We start from the raw sequence: 20,380 nt of genomic DNA on the forward strand, positions 1-20,380 counted from the left end.
ATAGAAGCCAGGCTTCCATTCCTAAACATTCGGATTTAATTGGTATGAGGTGTGACTTGTACTTTACGATTTTTTAGAAAAAGCTTCCTAGGTGATTCTTATCTATAGCAAAGTTGGGAACCATTGCAGTACAGTGTTAATAATTTCTCATATTAATCACTAATGTGTTACATTCATGTCACTCTATAACTATTTACTGAGTATCTGTAATATTCTGGTATGATTTTGGTGCTGGGGAGATGTCCATGAACAGAACAAACAATTCCTTTCCTTGTGGCTCCACATTCTAGTGGGAAGAGGCAGCCAATTATTTTATTTCATTTTATTTTATTTTACTTTATTTTATTTTATTTTACTTTATGTATTTAAAAAATTTTTCTTTTAACGTTTATTTATTTTTGAGAGAGAGCGGGGCAGGGTCCGGGAGAGAGGGAGACACAGAATCTGAACCAGTCTCCAGGCTCCACGCTGTCAACACGGATCCCGATGCAGGGCTTGAACTCACGAACCATGAGTGAGGTCATGACTTGAACTGAAGTTCAGATGCTTAACTGACTGAGCCACCCAGGCGCCCCCAATAATTTTAAATAAGTAAACCGAATAGTGTGTTAAAAGATGAAAAGTACTATGGAGACAATTAAATCAGGAGGGGGAATAGGGCGTGCCAGGGATGAGAAGGTTGCAATTTTGAATAGGGTTAGTTATTAGGAAAGGCCTCACTAAGATTAGGTGACTTATGAGCTAACACTGGAAACCAGGCGATGCAGATCTCCATGTGAATATCTCCATATCCAAAGGAAGGAGATTCCATGTAGAGGGAAAGTAATTACAAAGTCCTTGAGGTGGGATTCTGGTTTATTTGGTGTACAGGGAACTTTGTGGCTGGAGAGGAGACAGTCAGAAAAGGAATAGAAGGAGATGAGACCGGAAAGATTGGGGAGAGGAACAGGTTTTGTCAGAGTTATAGATCATTGTAAACTAGGTTGTTACTATGAGATAGGAAGCCACTGGAAGGTTTTGAACAGTTATAGTCTGAGTTATGTTTGCTTTTTTTCCTTAAAGATTTTATTTTATTTTATTGAAGATCTTACTTTATTTTACTATTTCTTAATGTTTATTTATTTTGAGAGAGAGAAAGAGAGAGAATCCCAAGCAGGCTCTGCACTGTCAGCACAGAGCCTAATGTGAGGCTCATTCCCATGAACCATGAGATTATGACCTGAGCTGAAATTAAGAGTCAGACAGTTAACCAACTGAGCCACCCAGGGGCACCCAGAGATTTTATTTTTAAGTAATCTCCACATCCAACGTGGGGCTTGAGTTTATAACTCTAAAATCAAGAGTTGCATGCTCTACCACCTAAGCCAGCCAGGCACCCCAATCTGGGTTATGTTTTTAAAGGGTCATTCTGGCTGCTGTGGTGGATTATAGGCACCTAGAACAGAAGCAGGGACTAATTCAGGGGCTATTGCAATGAAACAGGCAAGAGAAATAATGTGGATTGGACTAGGTGGCAGGCAACAGAAAATATAGAATTAAGAAAAAAATAGTAAGGGAGATAATGCTGTATTTTGGAGGTAGAACACCAGCATTAACTGACAGATTAGTTGTGTGGTATAAGAGAGAAGGTGACACCAAGGTTTTAGGCCTGAGTAGTTGGAGAATGAAGTAGTTGGAGAATGAAGTAGTTGGAGAATGAAGGAGAGGGGGCAGACTGTAGGACGATCGAGTTTTGGTGGGGAAAAATCAAGAGTTCATTTGTGTATATATTATGTTTAATATGCTTCAGACATCTAAGTGGAGAGGTTAATAAGTTGGTTGTTAGATACGTGAGTCTGGAGTTAAGGGGAAAGAGTTCCTGACTATAAATATAAATTTGGGAGTGTTCAGTCAATAGCTTGTATTTAAAGCCTTGAGACTAGTGACCATCAAGGTAAAGAATGTAATAGTAAAAGAGAAGAGGTCCAAAAACTCGGTCCTGACCTTGGACATTATATCATTAAGAAATTCAAGAGAAGGAATCAACAAAAGGAGACAGAATGAGCAGGCAACAAGGTAGGATAAGTATGGAGTCCAGGAGAACATTGGAACCCCAAGATTCAAATGAAAATTTTACACCTGGAGGCTATGTGATCAACATCATCAAATCCTGTGATGGGTCAAGTAAGATGGAGACTGAGCAATGACTTCGGGATAATTTTGACTGTTGGATATCAGTTATTTATTCTGTATCCTTCTGGTTTCATAAATCTACTTTTCTGATTATTTTACATCTGTTTCTGTTCCTAAATGCCTGATGTGGGAGAGGAATGGAGTTAAAAAGACAGAATTCAGAAGGAAAGTAGATAATATCATAGGAGAGGTTTATGTGTGTGGAGGCCTCCCAGGTGCTGGCATTAGTTCTACTTCTTGATGTAGGTGGTGCTGTTACGGGTGTTTGCTTTACAATTATTCCTTAAATTGTACCTACATGCTTTAAACAGCTTTTTATATGTAAAATTTAGCAAAAAATAAGGAAAAGAAAGTTCATGAATTTAAGCATAAATTAGCTTTTTAAAAAAATTTTTTTTTTTCCAACGTTTTTATTTATTTTTGGGACAGAGAGAGACAGAGCATGAACGGGGGAGGGGCAGAGAGAGAGGGAGACACAGAATCGGAAACAGGCTCCAGGCTCCGAGCCATCAGCCCAGAGCCTGACGCGGGGCTCGAACTCACGGACCGCGAGATCGTGACCTGGCTGAAGTCGGACGCTTAACCGACTGCGCCACCCAGGCGCCCCTAAATTAGCTTTTTAAAAATTGTCGGTTACACCTCTTTTACTTTTGAAAGCTTTGTTCTGCACATAGCAACAGTGTACAAAAGTATTAAAAAATGTTCAGTCTTTAAAAATGTTTATATTCTAAATTTTTTTGGATTTCTTCTCTAAGCTCTTATGCAACTGGAATATATCTTAAAGAAAATCATAAAAGAACGAAAAGGAAGGAACTTCAGTCAACATGTTTTCATTGACTCCTTAGTACAAGGGAACCTTAATGACCAGCAGGTGATGTAATTGTTCAGTGTTTATCAAATAAATGATAATCACACATGTATAGTATGTTTTTTATTCACTTTAATCCAGATTCCCTCCTAAAATTTAGTGGCTTCTCTTTTATTGTACATCATCTATAAATAGTATAGGTATTTTAGTCTCATGTTAGTACAGGTATTTAGATCTTTGAATCAGCTGTATATTAATTAATATTTAGTAAGCAAATACTGAATCAAAATTCTTCTATCATAAAAGAGGAGGACTTGTATAAGTCTTTTTTTTTTAAGTTTATTTTTGAGAGAGAGAGAAGAGCACAAGTAGGGGAGGGGCAGAGAGAGAGGAAGACACAGAATCCGAATCAGGCTCCAGGCCACGAGCTGTCAGCACATAGCCTGATGCGGGGCTCGAACTCATGGTCTGTGAGGTCATGACCTGAGCTGAAGTCGGATACCCAACCAACTGAGCCACACAGGTGCCCCGTGGACTTACAGAAGTCTTTATCAGCCAAGCTGCTCTACCTAAATGACTAGATATAGCAGCTTGGCTTGTTCCCAGGGTGCCTCTGTTACCCCCAGCATACCACTGTGTGGTGTTGTCAGGCAAAGAACAAGAGTCCACACCTGTTGTTTATAGGAATCTTCTGCCCACTCTATGCATGCAAATTTCAGAGATAGAATGGTTTGCTGGGTATGTGTATGGGTGCAGAAATTGAATAAGGCTCCAAGGACAATGGCAACTTCTTCTCCATTGTTCTTGAGGCTTTGCTGCTGCATCGGGCCAAGCCAGAAAGATAGGATTGAGCCAATGATACTTGCAAAAAAACATATCATGAGCCAGTGATATTACTGATAAATGTTTATTGCATCAAAAAATCAATACAGTATTTAGATTGGTTTTTACATTAGACTTTTTTTAAGTGAAAACATTGTAAAGAAATAATAGACTTTTTTTTCCTTTCCTTGACCCGAATTCTATACTACACATTATTTTAATAGGATCTAATAGAGGCCACCTTAAACATTTTACACTTTCTAAACTTAGTTTTCTTTCCTAGATCCTTGAAGACAGTATGATATTTTCTCTGGCCAGTTGCATAATAACTGCAAAATGTAAGTATAAACTGATTTTTTTGAGAGATATTATACACAGGGATAAAACAAAAGAAACATTGTTTGCAAGACCTCTTTATAATTTCCTGTCTCTTTTCTTCTTTATTCTTGTTTGAAAGGCTTGATTCACACAGCTGCCTTTTTTTTTTTTTAACCCCAGGTGCTCTATGCCACCTCTGAACATTGCCATAAATTTCTTGACACAGTTTATGGATTGTGAATTCTAGTTAGTGCCTTTAAAATGAACTGCTATTGACACTTTTCCAACCAGAGCAGTGAGATTTTCAATTTCCTGCTGCGGCTTTTCTCTTTGACTCCAATCCAGTTTGCTCTTATTAAGGTCTACCAACAGAGGATATAGGCCACAGAGATCACAATTTAAAAGAACTCCTCTCTTGGTAGAATTGAAGGTGATTTTTACTTAAAATTCTAAAATGTGTGATATGTTTCTATGTTTCCTTACTGTATTTTAGTTTAGCAGAGTACCATTAATTCATATGGTGTTTATAAAAATCTGTGTATGTTTCTAAAAATATACTAGTATAAAATGTTAAAGGAAATACTAAAATAACAGTTTGAAATAGAAAAAAAAATTATATATTTGAAGGATTTCACTTACAACTTTGTTTAAAAACAATGATTCAAAATGTAAACTTCCCATACATTTTTCTTCCTTATAAAATTTTTGACATCTAGAGTTGTGGAATTTAGGTCAAATGTGTCAAAAATAATGTATTGAAGTTTTTTTAAAAGTACTTAACTTGTTTTAAAAATTTACTGCATTAGGGGCACCTGGGTGGCTTAGTCAGTTAAGCATCTGACCTCAGGCCATGATCTCAGGGTTCCTGGGTTCCAGTCTGAGCCCTATATCCTGAGCCCCCCTGGGGCTCTCTGCCCTCAGCATGGAGCCTGCTTTGGATCCTCTGCCCCTCCCCCCTCCCTGCCTCTCCCTTTCTCTCTTCCCTTCTCCTGTTCATGAGTTCTCTCTCTCTACTCACACTTTCTCTCAAAACTAAAAATAAACATTAAAAAAATTTACTATATTAAAATATATCTTTGCTAAAGACCTTCAAAAAAATCTAAATTGATTGTGCTCTGGATACAGAACACAATAAGTGACCATTTCCAAAGTCAAGTTAATGTTTTAATGGTATTGCAGTTTTTAGGGGGGATTTTAGCCTATCACTCACTGTTTCTTTGCACATGGGTTGGTTATTTTTTAAGGTATCTCTAAACTTTTTGAGAGTCAAGATAGTAGGAAACTTTAAAGTCCTTCCTCTACTACTAATTAGCTTTGAGCAAGATACTTGCCTTTACATTTTTCCCTTTTCTAAAATAAGAGTTTAGCTCTAGATGACCTCCTAGGTATCTCTCAAATATACAGTTGTGTCTTTGGTTCAGTATCATAATTAAAGAACATTCAGTGACTTAAAATCTTACATTTAAGTTGTGCTCAGTCATACTTTTTGATGGAGTTCTACAAAAGAACCAATGTTTGAGATTATTAAGCTTATATAATTATATTTTAAGTGATGATACAGTAAAGTGGGGTATATGAGTACCTACTGTATGCATATCCTTGTACTCTTTTAATGTTGTATATTACTATATATTGTAAAAATGCGTACATATTATGCACTGTCTGTACAAGTTTTCATGTCACTTGTGAAATACAAATTCTGTAGTTCACTCAAAAGCCCTAATAAAAAAGTTTTTGTAGGAAAAAGCTAAGGACAGGCAGTTACTCATGTGCCTTTTATAAACTCTGGATGTGAGTAAAAAAAAAAATAATTGAGTACCAGGCAGCTATAAATTTTAATGGTAATAACACTTAGAAAGTGAGTACGTCCTTTCAGGAATCGGAATTGGATAATATGTGAATAAAGCAAACATTTAAAAAAAAGTAACTTTGAAACAAATTTAAGACAGCCCTTAGTTAAAGAAAGAGATAATTAATAAGTGGAGGTAGAAACTACTTAATGCATTTTTTAAAGTACTTGACATAGAAAAAGTAGTATAGATCGAGTCATCTCAAGCATAATCTAGGGCAAAAGGTACTATGTATCTGAATGGTTCCATTCTTTGAATAGTTTGTAATCCCAGTGGATTTCTAAACGAAATATAACTACTCTTATTACCTCTGTTTTATGTTCATCATGTAATTTTCTTATCTTCTCATTTTCTCAGTGAATAATCTATAAACCATTTTAAGCAAAAATAAGTCCATAAGTTTAATAATCTTCCAATCTTGGTGTTCATCAAAATAATTGTTATTTGTTGGAAGTATAGATGCGTGGACTCTCCTAAACCTGTTGAATCAGAATCTGCGAAATGTGGGGTTGTGCTATCAATCAATTCCCAGGTGGTTTTTGAGAACCTTGAGAACCAACCACTGTCCTAAGCAATAACTGGTACCAATTCTTGAGCCATTGTATCTACCATTACAAGTAAAAATTTAGAGTATTGATTTATAGGTAAATCTCCTGCTACTTTGATTTGTATGAATCATTTCATTAGGGTTCCTGTGTGAACTGATAAATCAGTATTTTTATTACACAAAGTTGGATGAACCAGACAGTCCGTTACAGTTGTCAGCATTTAACACTCCTTCAGATGTGAAGTTTATTTATTATCATTACTATTTTTACTTAAGTTAAAATGCATTTTTGGCTTCAGTTACTTGCCAGTTTTTAAGAAAGAAATTTTCCAGATTGTACTATCTCTTTAGGAATGTTCTATAAATATTTGTGTTCTGTTCAATGAAGTACAAATCCTGTGAATAATCTTGTTTTATTTTTTGGTAGCATTTAGGTATCTTGCCTATCAGAAAAAAAGGAAAATACAGGAACAAAATAATAATAGTACCCAAACTATGAGTTAGCTATTTTCATTGCTATTAATATAAATTTTTACTTAGTGTGCACCTGGGCAATCTGTTTTTTAACCACCTCTGAAGAGGTTCAGAAAAAACTTTATGAAGAGATAGACCAAGTTTTGGGGAAGGATCCCATTACTCCAGAGAAAATTGAGCAGCTCAGGTAAGAATACAATAAAAAGAAGAAGAGATGATTAAAAGGTAAATTTGAATTGGTTTAACTATCTTTTTTTTTTAATTTTTTAATTTTTTTAATGTTTATTATTTTTGAGAGAGAGAGAGAGAGTGTGAGTGTGAGCTGAGAAGGGACACAGAGAGAGGGAGACACAGAATCTGAAGCAGGCTCCAGGCTCTGAGCTGTCAGCACAGAGCAACGCAGAGCTTGAACTCACGAACTTCTTATTCTCACTAATAAGTTTAACCAGCTTATTTAAAGCTAATGATAATATCTGGGAAAGGTATATATTTTTATAGGACTTAGATAATTTAATTTGCTCTTTAAAATCATAAGATAGGGGTGCCTGGGTGGCTCAGTCGAGCATCCAACTTTTGATTTTGGCTCAACACTCGGTGTGGAGCCCACTTGTGATTCTCTCTCTTTCCCTCTGCCTCTCTCCCCCGCTCACACTCTCTCTCTTAAATAAAACAAAAATAAAAACCATAAGGTAGTTCTGGGAAACCTTTACATTAAACTGTATAAAATAGTATCATTGATGTTCAAATAAGTGGAACCTTAGTGATGGGAATGCAAAATGGTACAGTCCTGTTGGAAAACAATGTGGCAGTTAAACATACACTTAACCATATAGCCCCAAAATTCCCCAAGGCATTTACCCAAGAGAAATGAAAAACTATGTCCACACAGAGAACTTTATGCCAATTTAACAGCAGTATTATTCATGATAGCAAAAAGTAGAAGCAGTCCAGATGTTGATCAACTGGTAAATAGACAAATTGTGTTATCTTGAAATATTACCAAGTAGTAAAAAAAAATATGATAATATATATACAACAATGTGGATAAATGTCATTCTATTAAGTGAAAGAAGTCAAACACATACAGTGTGCATACAATATGATTTCATTAAGGTGAAATTCTAGGAAAAGGAAAAAACTGTAGTGATAGAAAGTAGATCAGTGGTTGTCTGGGGCCAGGAATCGGGAGGGGATCAACTAGGAGGGAGAATGAGAAAAGTTTTTAGGGTGAGGGAACTGTTCTGTATTTTGCTTGTGGTTGTGGTTAGACAGTTATACACAATGACTGAAGTTCATTAAATTGTACAGGTGAGATAGATGAATTTTTATATGTAAATAATACCTTAATTAAAAAGATTAAAAAATTTTGTTTTAATGTTTATTTATTTTTGAGAGAGACAGAGACAGAATGTGAGTGGGTTAGGGGCAGAGAGAGAGAGGGAGACACAGAAACAGAAGCAGGCTCCAGGCTCTGAGCTGTCAGCATAGAGCCCATTGCGGGCTCGAACTCATGAACTGTGAGATCATGACCTGAGCCGAAGTCGGTCGCTCAACTGACTGAGCCACCCAGGCGCCCCTAAAAAGATTTTTTTTTAATAACAACTGTGACTGCTTGAGGTGTTGAAGTCTGAGTCTGGATAGCAGGTGACCAACCCTACCTTTGTATTTACCTCTTTTAACTATAGAAAAGAAGATAGGGAGACTTATCTTACAAATTCTTCAAAATGTTGGAAGTTTTATTTATTACCTTAAATTTAACCCTTTCATTTTATTTTTTTAAATTTTTTGATGTTTATTTATTTCTGAGGGAGTAAGAGAGAGAGTGCAAGGGGAGAAGGGGCAGAGAGAGGGGCAGACCCAGAATCCAAAGGAGGCTCCAGGCTCTGAGCTGTCGGCCCAGAGCCCAATGTGGGGCTCGAACTCACGAACCATGAGATCATGACCTGAGCTGAAGTCACACGCTTAACTTACTGAGCCATCTAGGCTCCTCATAACCTTTCATTTTGAAAGTAATACATAATTGTCTTTTGAAGTTTTTATAATACAGAAGTGTATGAAGTAGAAGGTGAAGGTTTTTTGTAAGTGTACCCTTAAGAGATAACAACTGTTAACTATTTTTACTATTTTTCCAGCTTTTTCTGTGCATATATACATATATATTTAAAATAAAAAATTTCAAAATATTTTAAAATATAAATCTTCTGTAAATTTAATTTTTTCTCTAAATATTTTATGGACAGTGTTTTTATATATGTATAACTCCACCACATCCAATCCGTTATTAGGTTTGTTGTTTGTACTTTCCAAACATATTTTAGTTGGAAGTTTGATTTTAATTCTTTTCATCGCCCCCACTCTATTCAGACCACCATCAACTTGCGTGGGATATTTCAACAGCCTTGGATCTTGGTCCCCTCCAGTCCATTTTCCAAGTTGCTACTGGAGGCTGTGACTACACACTGTAAACACTGGGTGCTTTAAACATACAGATAACCTAGGACCAATTCTATACCAACAATCTCCAGGCATCAGTTTTCAAAAGCTTCTCAGATAATTCTAATGTTGAGAATTACTGTGCTAGTGATTTTTCTATACCTAGGGAGTCAGCATCTGGGCAGATGACTCCCTAATTTAAAAGCCTTCAGTGACTTCTGGTTGCCCCTAAGATAACATTTAAACTCACCAGTGTAGCTTATGAGGCATTCTAAGAGCTGGGCTTTGTATTCTTCTCCCATCTTTTCTCTTATTATTTGTACCTTTTCATATCTAGGATTTAGCTATACTAAAATTCTTTTGTTTCTGCAAAGCTGCAGTAGTCTTTCTTATCTTCTGGCTTTTGCAGACTACTCCTTTGTCTAGATTCCCTCTTCCTTTGTCTTCTAGCTAACGCCTTTTTTTTTTTTTTTTTTTTCCAGCAGGTCTCAGCCTAAAATGCTTATTTCTCTGCAAAGTCCTTTCTTTAGTTAGGTGCTCCTGCTATGCCATATGTTATCCAAATCCCTGAACTTCCTTTATCATAACCATTAGTATGCTTTTTAAATTGTCATCCTTGATGTCCCTACCTCCTTCTCTTTCCCTACCAACTAGACTTTGAGTCCCTTTGTGGGTATCTGTCTTGTTCAATGTTGTAGTTCAGTATCTAACATGGTGCTTCTAATGTAGTAGGTACCTAATAAATACTTGTTCAAAGAGGAAAGGAAGGATTTGGCTCCTTTGTTTTTGTTGTTTTTAGACATTATAAACAGCCAACTTTCCTACACTTGTATTTTTGTTAATATTTCCAATTGTTTCTATTAATAAAGTCCTAGAAGTGAGATTATTATTGAAGGATATATACAGTAACTTAGTATTTACGATAAGGGGCTGTGGACTAAGACAGACCTAGGTTTGAATTCTGTTGACACCACTTTCCTGCTGTGTTGATCTTAAATAATTGCCTCATTTTATGGGTTGCCTGGGTGGCTCAGTCTGTTGGGCATCCGACTTCGGCTCAGGTCATGATCTTGTGGTTTATGGGTTCCAGCCCCACATTGTGCTCTTTGCTGACAGCTCAGAGCCTGGAGCCTGCTTTGGATTCTGTGTCTCCCTCTCTCTCTGCCCCTCCCTTGCACTCTGTCTCTCTCTCTCTCTCTCTCAATAAAAAAAAAATCGAAAAAACTAAAAAAAAAAATTGCCTCATTTCTAAAAATCTGTAAAATTAAAATAATAATAGCATCCATGAGGTTTAAATAAGGATTAAGTGAGATGGTGCATAGAGAATATTTAATAGAACTGGCTTATGATAAGATTTCAATACATTTTAGCTTTTATTCTAATTGTGTTGTACACTTAATATTTCTATACATTGCCAAATTATCCTTCAGAAAGGGTGTACCAATTTATATTTCCAACAACTGGATATAAATGTCTTTTCCCCATTTAAAAAACATATTTATTTTTGAGAGAGAGCGCAAGCCAGGGAGGGGCAGAGAGAGAGAAGAAGAAAGATGATCCTGAGTAGGCTCTGCACTGATAGTAGTGAGCCTGATATGGGGCTTGAATTCATGAACCCTGAGATCATGACCTGAGTGAAAGTCAACCCGCTGAGCCACCCAGACACCCCTCTTTTCCCCATTTTTTATTAGTATTGTCTAATGTCATTCTATTTCATCTTTGCTGATCTGTCAAGTAAGAAAAAAGTTGCTATAGGGGTGCCTGGGTGGCTCAGTTGGTTAAGCATCCGACTTTGGCTTAGGTCATGATCTCACGGTCTGTGAGTTCGAGCCCCACGTCAGGCTCTGTGCTGGCAGCCCAAAGCCTGGAGCCTGCTTTGGATTCTGTGTCTCCCTCTCTCTCTCTCTCTCTCTACCCCTCCCCCACTCATGCTCTGTCTCTGTGTCTCGAAAATAAATAAACGTTAAAAACTTTTTTTAATTTGCTATAATTGGCAATTTTTCCACAATTAAAGAGGTTGAGTATCACTTCATATGTTTGCAGGACATTTGTATTTTGTTGTATGTGAATTACTTTTTTATGTTTGTCCATATTTCTGTCAGGGTGTTTGATGATTTTCATTATCTATTTTTATTTTTATTTTTATTTTATAAATTTTTATTTTTTAGGGAGAAAGAGATAGAGAGAGAGCGAGCACGAGCTGGGGTGGGGCAGAGGGAGAGAAAGAATCTCAAGCAGGTTCCATGCCCAGTGCAGAGCCCCAATTGGGGCTCTATCTCATGACCATGAGATCATGACTCTAGCTGAAGTCAGGCATCGGACACTCAACTGAGTGAGCCACCTAGACGCCCCAATAATTATGGATTTTTAAAGAGCTGTTATGCATTGTGATAATATTTTTCCTAGTTGTTTTCCAGTTGTACTTACAATTGCAAATATGTTACATTTTCATACTTGGATTATTTGTATTTTTCTTTATGATTTCTGTCGTGTCAATATTTTTATTTTTATTTTATTTTAAAAATAAAGGATTTTTGCACTCAAATATAAAAATAACTGTTTTGAGTTTTCTTCTGGTACTTTTAAAGTTGTTTTCATTTGTTTAATTTTATACCTACCTGGACTTTATATACCTCTAATACATAACTTATTTTAAAACACATTAGAATTATGATGTGACTATTTCAAATTTGGAAGATTATTAAAGTTGTTGAATGACATTTTAAAATGTATGTACATTTCAAACTGCCTCTCCCAGAGTAAAAATCTGTAAAAATTTTTTTTTAAACAGATATTGTCGGCAAGTACTTTGTGAAACAGTTCGGACTGCCAAACTGACTCCAGTTTCTGCCCGGCTTCAAGATATTGAAGGAAAGGTTGACAAATTTATTATTCCTAGAGAGGTAGGAAATATTTGTTATACTTACTAACTCATCTAGTTGTTCTTTTCAACTCTTTTAGTGTGTATTTTTAAATTGTATTGTCTAAAATGTCCAATAAATTATACCTGTTATTAAATCAAAGACACGGGGTACCTGGGTGGCTCAGTCGGTTAAGTGTCTGACTTTGGTTCAGGTCATGATCTCATGGTTCGTGGGTTCAAGCCCCATGTTGGGCTCTGCACTCACAGTGTTAACCGTGCTTGGGATTCTTTCTCTCTGTCCTACTCTCTGCCCTTCCCCCACTTGTGCTCACTCACTCTCTCAAAATAAATAAACTTAAATAAAATAAATGAAGGACACAGTTATTTTAAATAATAATAACATATGCTGTTTTAAAGTCTAAATAATAGAAAGGCTTCCTTCCTCATGTGTGCTACTATTAATACTAAAGTATTTTTGTAGATCTTTTTCTATGTATGTATATTCCTCTGTGTGTGTAATATACATATATGTATTTATTGTAAAAACTGAATTTATATGTGAAAGGTTGTTTTTCATATATCCTTCATTAATTTGCTTCTTTAATTAAGTGTATCATGACTATTAGTACAACTGGTGTTTAATACAGATCCAACTCATTATTTTTAATGGATGTAGAGTATTCATTCCATTGTGTGAGTGTGTTATGTAGTTTATTTAAGCAGTCTCTATTGGTTGAAATTTAGATTGACATCATTTGTTTTGTTATTACAAACTGTATACTTGTATAGGTATTGAGTAGAGAGAGCCTTAGAAATAAGAGTCTTGGGGTCAAACTGCTTATGTATATTAAATTTAAGTTGCCCTCTAAAAACCAGTTTATATTTTTAGCAACAGTGTATGAGAATGCTTTTTCTCTCCATATCCTTACCACTTCAGGATTTATGAACTTTTTACACATTTCTTATATGACATACTATATCATTATTTTAATTTGCTTTTCCCTGATCATTGGAATGATTGAGCAGCTTTTCATGCATATTTAACAGTTTGTATTTCTTCTTTTGTGAATTACGTGCTTCTAACTTACTCTTTCTTCTAGTAAGCTTAAATGTCTTTTTGTGTATTGTACATACTAACTGTCAATTATATGGGAAATGTGTTTTTCTTATTATTTTATTTATTAAACACTTATTATGTGTTTCTTATTATTTATCTTTCACTGGTGATTTTGGTCTGTTTTGTTTTGTTTTAACTGGATGCAGGTTTTAAATTTTCATAGTTAAATCTGTTATTCCTTTATGACTTCCAGATTTTGACAAACTTAGGGAGGCCTTCCCCACTATAAAATCATCAAAATAATGGCCTGTGTTTTCTTCTTTTACTTTCTATTTTTATTCTGTATTCATTATCTGTATTAAAAGAGCATTTAGGATGAGTCGGCTTTCTGGCAGTCACTTCATCTCTGTTAGACCTTTACTAACTAGAGTAATTTTTTTTTTTGCAGACTCTTGTTCTTTATGCCCTTGGTGTGGTACTTCAGGATCCCAGTACTTGGCCATTACCACACAAGTATGAAATATCTTTTTTTATCCTTGTGATTATTGATTCTCATGTGTTTGCATGTTTTGCATTCCTTTTCTAAATTTTGAGGAGAAAATTTAATATGTGACAGTGATATAACATAAGAAAGCCACTGCTTTCTCTTTATATCTTCTGTTCACTATTTCATTCATGAATCTGCTATCTGTTTCTCTTTGTCTCTCCTATTATCACTTTTTTTAAGGTTTGTTTATTTACTGAGAGAGAAAGAGAATGCTAGTGTGAGCAGGAGGAAGGGCAAAGAGAGAGGAGGGAGAGAATCTTAAGCGATCTCCATGATCGGCATGGAGTTTGACACGGGGCTTGGTTCCACAACCCTGGGATTGTGACCTAAGCGAATTTATTTATTTATTTATCTATCTATCTATCTATCTATCTATTTATTTATTTATTTATTTAACGTTTATTTATTTTTGAGACAGAGAGACAGAGCATGAACGGGGGAGGGTCAGGGAGAGGGAGACACAGAATCTGAAACAGGCTCCAGGCTCTGAGCTGTCAGCACAGAGCCCGACGCGGGGCTTGAACTCACTGGCCGCGAGATCATGACCTGAGCCAAAAGGCCGCTTAACCGACTGAGCCACCCAGACGCCCCTCTAAGCGAATTTAAAGAGTTGGACACTTAAGTGACCGAGCCACCCAGGTGTCCCTAAATCTAATGCTCTTGAGGTCAACGTAATATGTTTCCTATCGTTTTAGAACTGCATAGTATTCTATTATATGGATATACCAGAGTTGTTCAACCTTTCACCCACTGGAGAACATTTGGGTTGTTTTGGTAATGAAGCTGCTTTGAACATTCATGTAAGGGTTTTTGTGTGAACATAAGGCTTCATTTCCTTGGGATAAATGCCCAAGAGTGCAATTGCTGGGTCATATGGCTAGTGCATGTTTAGTTTTATAAGAAACTGCCAGGCTATTTTTCAGGGATTCTCAGTAGTTCATTATGGTTTTTAGAAGTTTTCTTTTTGAGTGACTGATGTTAACACATTCTCCCTATAGAAAAATGTCTGGATATGATTTATTTATAAAAATAAATGCATAGAAATACATTATTACTGTTACCATATTGGCAATATGTCAGAGCAAGGAAATCTGGGTCAAATTCTATGATTTTAATGGACAATAATGTAAATACTACTCTATAGTAAAGGATGAAATACTATCAACTTTAAAAACCAGACTATTACAAAATTCTCAGCTGAAAAGAATGAAGACAAATGTCAAAACCTCAGTGTGGACTGGGACCAAATGGTGACATAGCAGGCTCCTGAATTTCCCTCCAGAAACATGGCAGCACTCAATGTTGCCATGCATGGAGCAAATCCCTCTGAGAGAAATCCAGAAACTAGCTTAGTGACTCCAACACAATGGGGCAAATGAGAAAATATCCACATTAAAACGTGTAGGAAAGGATGAGGCACACTCTTACCATAAACTTACCCCCAGCACAGTGCCATATAATTGGGAGGGAACCCCCAACTGCCAGCTTCTCCCTGAGGATCAAAGGGTTTGGACTGTACTCTTACTGCCCCAAATTGAATACTCTCACCTGAGATTTGGGTTTCCAAAACATGTAGCTCTAAAAGCCACCAGGGCTTGTGTTGATGAGTCCCACAGGCTTATACCACAGAAGCAGGCTCCCCCCCACCTCCAAGAAACAATTCTTAATGGTGCACAATGGGAGCATAGCACTTGCTGTGGCTTTTCCTCTAGGGCTCAGCACAGAGGAAGGAGTTTGACTGGAAATTTTAGAAGCTGCTGCCTGAGGGTCTAGTTTTTAGTTAGCACACATCTCCCTGTAATGGCCATGATCCTTCCTGAAACCTAGGGGAGCAAGTGGGCATGACCTAACCCCACTTCCAATTCACCCCAACAATAAAACCACGTCAGAGGACTCTCCCTTAGCACACATTTAGTGGCCTAACTTTTATAGCTGCTATCTGAGGGATATGCCCCAAATTACCTGTGATAGCTTGGGTTCTTGTATTCATAATTTCCATAGGATAATAGCAAAGAAGTAGTTGTTAATAGGCATGCAGGTACTTACTGTGGCTAGCTCCCAGAGTTCAATCCAAAGGAAGCGGGCAAATGCCCATATTTCAGTCTTTATCTGGAAGGGGTTTGACTGCTTTCACATTGACAAAGTGTGATCCATAATCAAAATACCAATATTATTTTACACAGAACTAGAACAAGTAATCTTAAAACTTGTATGAAATGACAAAAGGCCTCGAGTAGCCAAAGAATATAATTCAACATAATAAAGTCCATATAGGACAGACCCACAGCCCACATCATCCTCAGTGGTGAAGAACAGAAAGCTTTCCCTCTGAGATCAAGAACAAGACAGGGGCACCTGGGTGGCTCAGTCGGTTAAGCATCCGACTTCAGGTCAGATCATGATCTCATGGCTCATGAGTTCGAGCCCCACATCAGACTCTGTGCTGACAGCTCAGAGCCTGGAGCCTGCTTCATATTCTGTGTCTCCCTCTCTCTGCCTCTTTCCCACTCACGCTCTGTCTCTTTCTCTCAAAAATAAATAAACATTAAAAAAACAAAGCAAACAGAGATGTTCAGTCTCACCACTTATATTCAACATAGTACTGGAAGCCCTAGCCACAGCAGTCAGACAAGAAAAATAAATAAAAGGCATCCAAATTGGTAAGGAAGAAATAAAACTCTTGCTATTTGCACATCTCATGATATTATATATAGAAAACCCTAAACACTCCATCAAAAAACTACTAGAACTAATAAATTCAGTAAAGCTTCAGGATACAAAATTAATATACAGAAATCTGTAGCATTTCTGTACACTAATAATGAACTACCAGAAAGAGAAATTAAGAAAACAATCCGATTTACAATTACATTAAAAAAAACAAAAAACAAAACTAAAACCTAGGGATAAATTTAACCAAGGATTGAAGGACCTATGCTCTGAAAACTATAAGACACTAATGAAGGAAATTGAAGATATATAAATAGAAAGGTGTATCATGCCCATGGACTGGAAGAATACTGTTAAAATGCCTATACTACCCAAAGCAATCTAATTCAATTGAATACCTATCAAAATACCAGTAGTGGGACACCTGGCTGGCTTGGTCAGTGGTGTGTGCGGCTCTTAATCTCGTGGTTGTGAGTTCAATCCCCATGTGGGGTGTGGAGATTACTTTAAAAAAATCTTTACAAAGCGGGGTGCCTAGGTGGCTTTTTGGGTTGAGCATCTGACTTCAGCTCAGGTCATGATATCATGGTCTGTGGGTTTGAGCCTCCTTTTGGGCTCTGTGCTAGCAGCTCAGAGCCTATAGCCTGCTTTGGATTCTGTGTCTCCCTCTTTCTTTCTGCTCCTTCTCCACTCACAGTCTCTCTTGCTCTCTCAAAAAATAAACATTAAAAACAATTTTTTTTTATTCTTGAAAAAAATACCAGTAGTGTTTTTCACAGAACTAGAATAGATAATCCTAAAAGTTGTATGGAATGATGAATAGCCAAAATAGCTAAAGCAGTCTTAAGAAAGAAGACGAAGCTATAGGTATTACAATCCCAGATTTGAAGTTACAACAAAGTTGTAATAATCAAAACAGTATGATACTGGCACAAAAATAGGCACATTGATCAATGGAACAAAATTGGAGGTAGAAATAAACTCATACTTATGTGGTCAATTAATCTACAATAAAGGAGGTAAGAATACCCACAGTGGGGAAAGATAGTCTCTTCAATAAATGATGTTGGGAAAACTGGACAGCTATATGCAAAACAATGAAACTGGACCACTTTCTAACATTTTTTTTAACGTTTATTCATTTTTGAGAGACAGAGCGTGAGTGCGGGATGGACAAAGAGAGAGGGAGACACAGAACCTGAAGCAGGCTCTAGCCTCTGAGCTGTCAGCACAGAGCCTGATGTGGGGCTCGAACTCGTGAACGGCAAGATCATGACCTGAGCCGAAGTAGGACCCTTAGCTGACTGAGCCACCCAGGTGTCCCAAAACTGGACCACTTTCTTACACCATACACAAAAATAACTCAAAGTGGATTAAGGAACTAAATATGAGACCTGAAACCATAAAAGTTCTAGAAGAGAGACAGGCAGTAATTTCTCTGAAATTGGTTGTAGCAGGTCCTCCTAGATATGTCTTCTGAGGTGAGGGAAACAAAAACAAAAGTAAAATATTGGGACTACATCAAAATAAAAAACTTCTGCACAGCAAAGGAAACAACCAACAAACTAAAAGCCTACTGAATGGGAGAAGATATTTGCCAATAACATATCTGATAAAGAGTTAGTATCCAAAATATGTAAAGAACTTCTACAACTCAACACTCAAAACCCAAATAACCAACAAATGGGCAGAAGGGGCACTTGGGTGGCTCAGTTGGTTAAGTATGCAACTCTTGATTTCGGTTCAGGACATGACCTCAACGGTTTGTGAGACCAAGTCCCAGGTCAGTCTCCTGTGCTGACAGTGCAGAGCCTGCTTGGGATTCTGTCCCTCTCTCTCTCTCTCTCTCTGCCCCTCACCCCGCTCACACTCTTTGTCTCTCAATATAAACATTAAAAAAATAATTAAAAAAAAAATTAAAAATGGGCAGAAGAAATGAACAGATATTTCCCCAACAAGACATACAGATGACCAACAGACACATGAAAAGATGTTTAACATTACTCATCCTAAGGAAATGCAAATCAAAACCCACAATGAGATATCACCTTACACCTGTCAGGATGGTGGAAACCAAAAACTCAAGAAACATCATGTGTTGGCAAGGATGTGGAGAAGAAAAAAAACCCTCTTGCACTGTTGTTGGTACTGTAAACTGGTACAGCCACTGTGGAAGACAACATGGAGGTTCCTCAAAAGATTAAAAAAGGAACTAAATACCCTATGATCCAGTAATTCCACTACTGGGTACTTACCCAAAGAATACAAAAATACTAATTCAGGGGGATACATGTATTCCTGTGTTTTTAGCAGTATTATTTACAATAACCAATGTATGGAAGCAGCACAAGTGTCCATCAATAGATGAATAGATAAAGAAGATGTGGTATAGATTGGAGGAGCCAAGATGGTGGAACAGCATGGAAGTTTTTTGTGTGTCTTGTGTCCATGAAATACAGACAGACCAACACTAAACCATCCTGCACACCTAGAAAACTGATTGGATGATTTTTTTTTTTTTTAATTTTTTTTTCAACGTTTTTTATTTATTTTTGGGACAGAGAGAGACAGAGCATGAACGGGGGAGGGGCAGAGAGAGAGGGAGACACAGAATCGGAAACAGGCTCCAGGCTCCGAGCCATCAGCCCAGAGCCTGACGCGGGGCTCGAACTCACGGACCGTGAGATCGTGACCTGGCTGAAGTCGGACGCTTAACCGACTGCGCCACCCAGGCGCCCCCTGATTGGATGATTAACACAACAATCTGCACAACCTGAAGCACAGAATTCAGCAGGAATTCACCCCAAAGGAGCTCAAAGAAACGACAGCCAGGGATTTAACCAACACAGGTATAAGCAAGATGTCTGAACCAGAATTTAGAATCAAGATAATAAGAATACTAGCCGGAGTCAAAAATAGATTAGAATCCCTTTCTGCAGAGATAAAAGAAGTAAAAACTAGTCAGAATGAAATAAAAAATGCTATAACTGAGCTGCAGTCACAGATGGATGCCACAGCAGCAAGGCTGGATGAGGCAGAACAGAGACTCAGCTATATAGAGGACAAACTTATAGAGAATAATGAAGCAGAAAAAAAAAGGGAGATTAAGGCAAAAGACCACGATTTAAGAATCAGAGAAATCAGTGACTCATTAAAAAGGAACAACATCAGAATCATAGGGGTCCCAGAAGAGGAAGAGACAGAAATGGGGGTAGAAGGGTTATGTGAGCAAATCATAACAGAAAACTTTCCTAACCTGGGGAAAGACACAGACATCAAAATCCAGGAAGCACAGAGGACCCCCATTAGATTCAACAAAAATCGACCATCAACAAGGCATATCACAAAATACTGTATCACAAAAGTCAAATTCACAAAATACTCAGGCAAGAAGAGAATCATGAAAGCAGTAAGGGGAAAAAATTCCCTAACCTACAAGGGAAGACAGATCAGGTTTGCAGCAGACCTACCCACAGAAACTTGGCAGGCCAGAAAGGAGTGGCAGGATATATTCAATGTGCTGAGTCAGAAAAATATGCAGCCAAGAATTCTTTATCCAGCAAGGCTGTTATTCAAAATAGAAGAGATAAAAAGTTTCCCGGACAAAAATTAAAGGAGTTTGTGACCACTAAACCAGCCCTGCAAGAAATTTTAAGGGGGACTCTCTGAGGGGAGAAAAGATGAAAAGATAAATACATACATGCATGCATACATACATACATACCAAAAGCAACAAAGATTAGAAAGGACCAGAGAACACCACCAGAAACTCCAACTCTACACGCATCATAAATGGCAATAAATTCATATCTTTTGTAG

At 37.2% G+C, this 20,380-nt stretch overlaps 1 protein-coding gene across 5 annotated transcripts in view; it reads left to right on the forward strand.

Moving 5' to 3' along the window:
• The window catches only part of CYP20A1 (cytochrome P450 family 20 subfamily A member 1), a 78,277-nt gene that overhangs the window by 42,912 nt on the left and 14,985 nt on the right, over window positions 1-20,380 (forward strand). For all 5 annotated transcript variants that reach the window (XR_015255453.1, XM_025934479.2, XM_086719345.1 and 2 more), the window contains 5 exons: window positions 2,928-3,043; window positions 4,086-4,140; window positions 7,058-7,178; window positions 12,216-12,327; window positions 13,793-13,857. Coding sequence is in view for 4 of the 5 variants with exons in the window: in XM_025934479.2 (XP_025790264.1) it covers window positions 2,928-3,043; window positions 4,086-4,140; window positions 7,058-7,178; window positions 12,216-12,327; window positions 13,793-13,857 (469 nt within the window). In the remaining variant the exon portion in view is untranslated. The remainder of the gene's footprint in view (window positions 1-2,927; window positions 3,044-4,085; window positions 4,141-7,057; window positions 7,179-12,215; window positions 12,328-13,792; window positions 13,858-20,380) is intronic.

This window comes from Puma concolor, chromosome C1, assembly GCF_028749965.1.
Source record: "Puma concolor isolate L17-30 chromosome C1, mPumCon1.1.hap2, whole genome shotgun sequence".
NCBI lineage: Eukaryota > Metazoa > Chordata > Mammalia > Carnivora > Felidae > Puma > Puma concolor.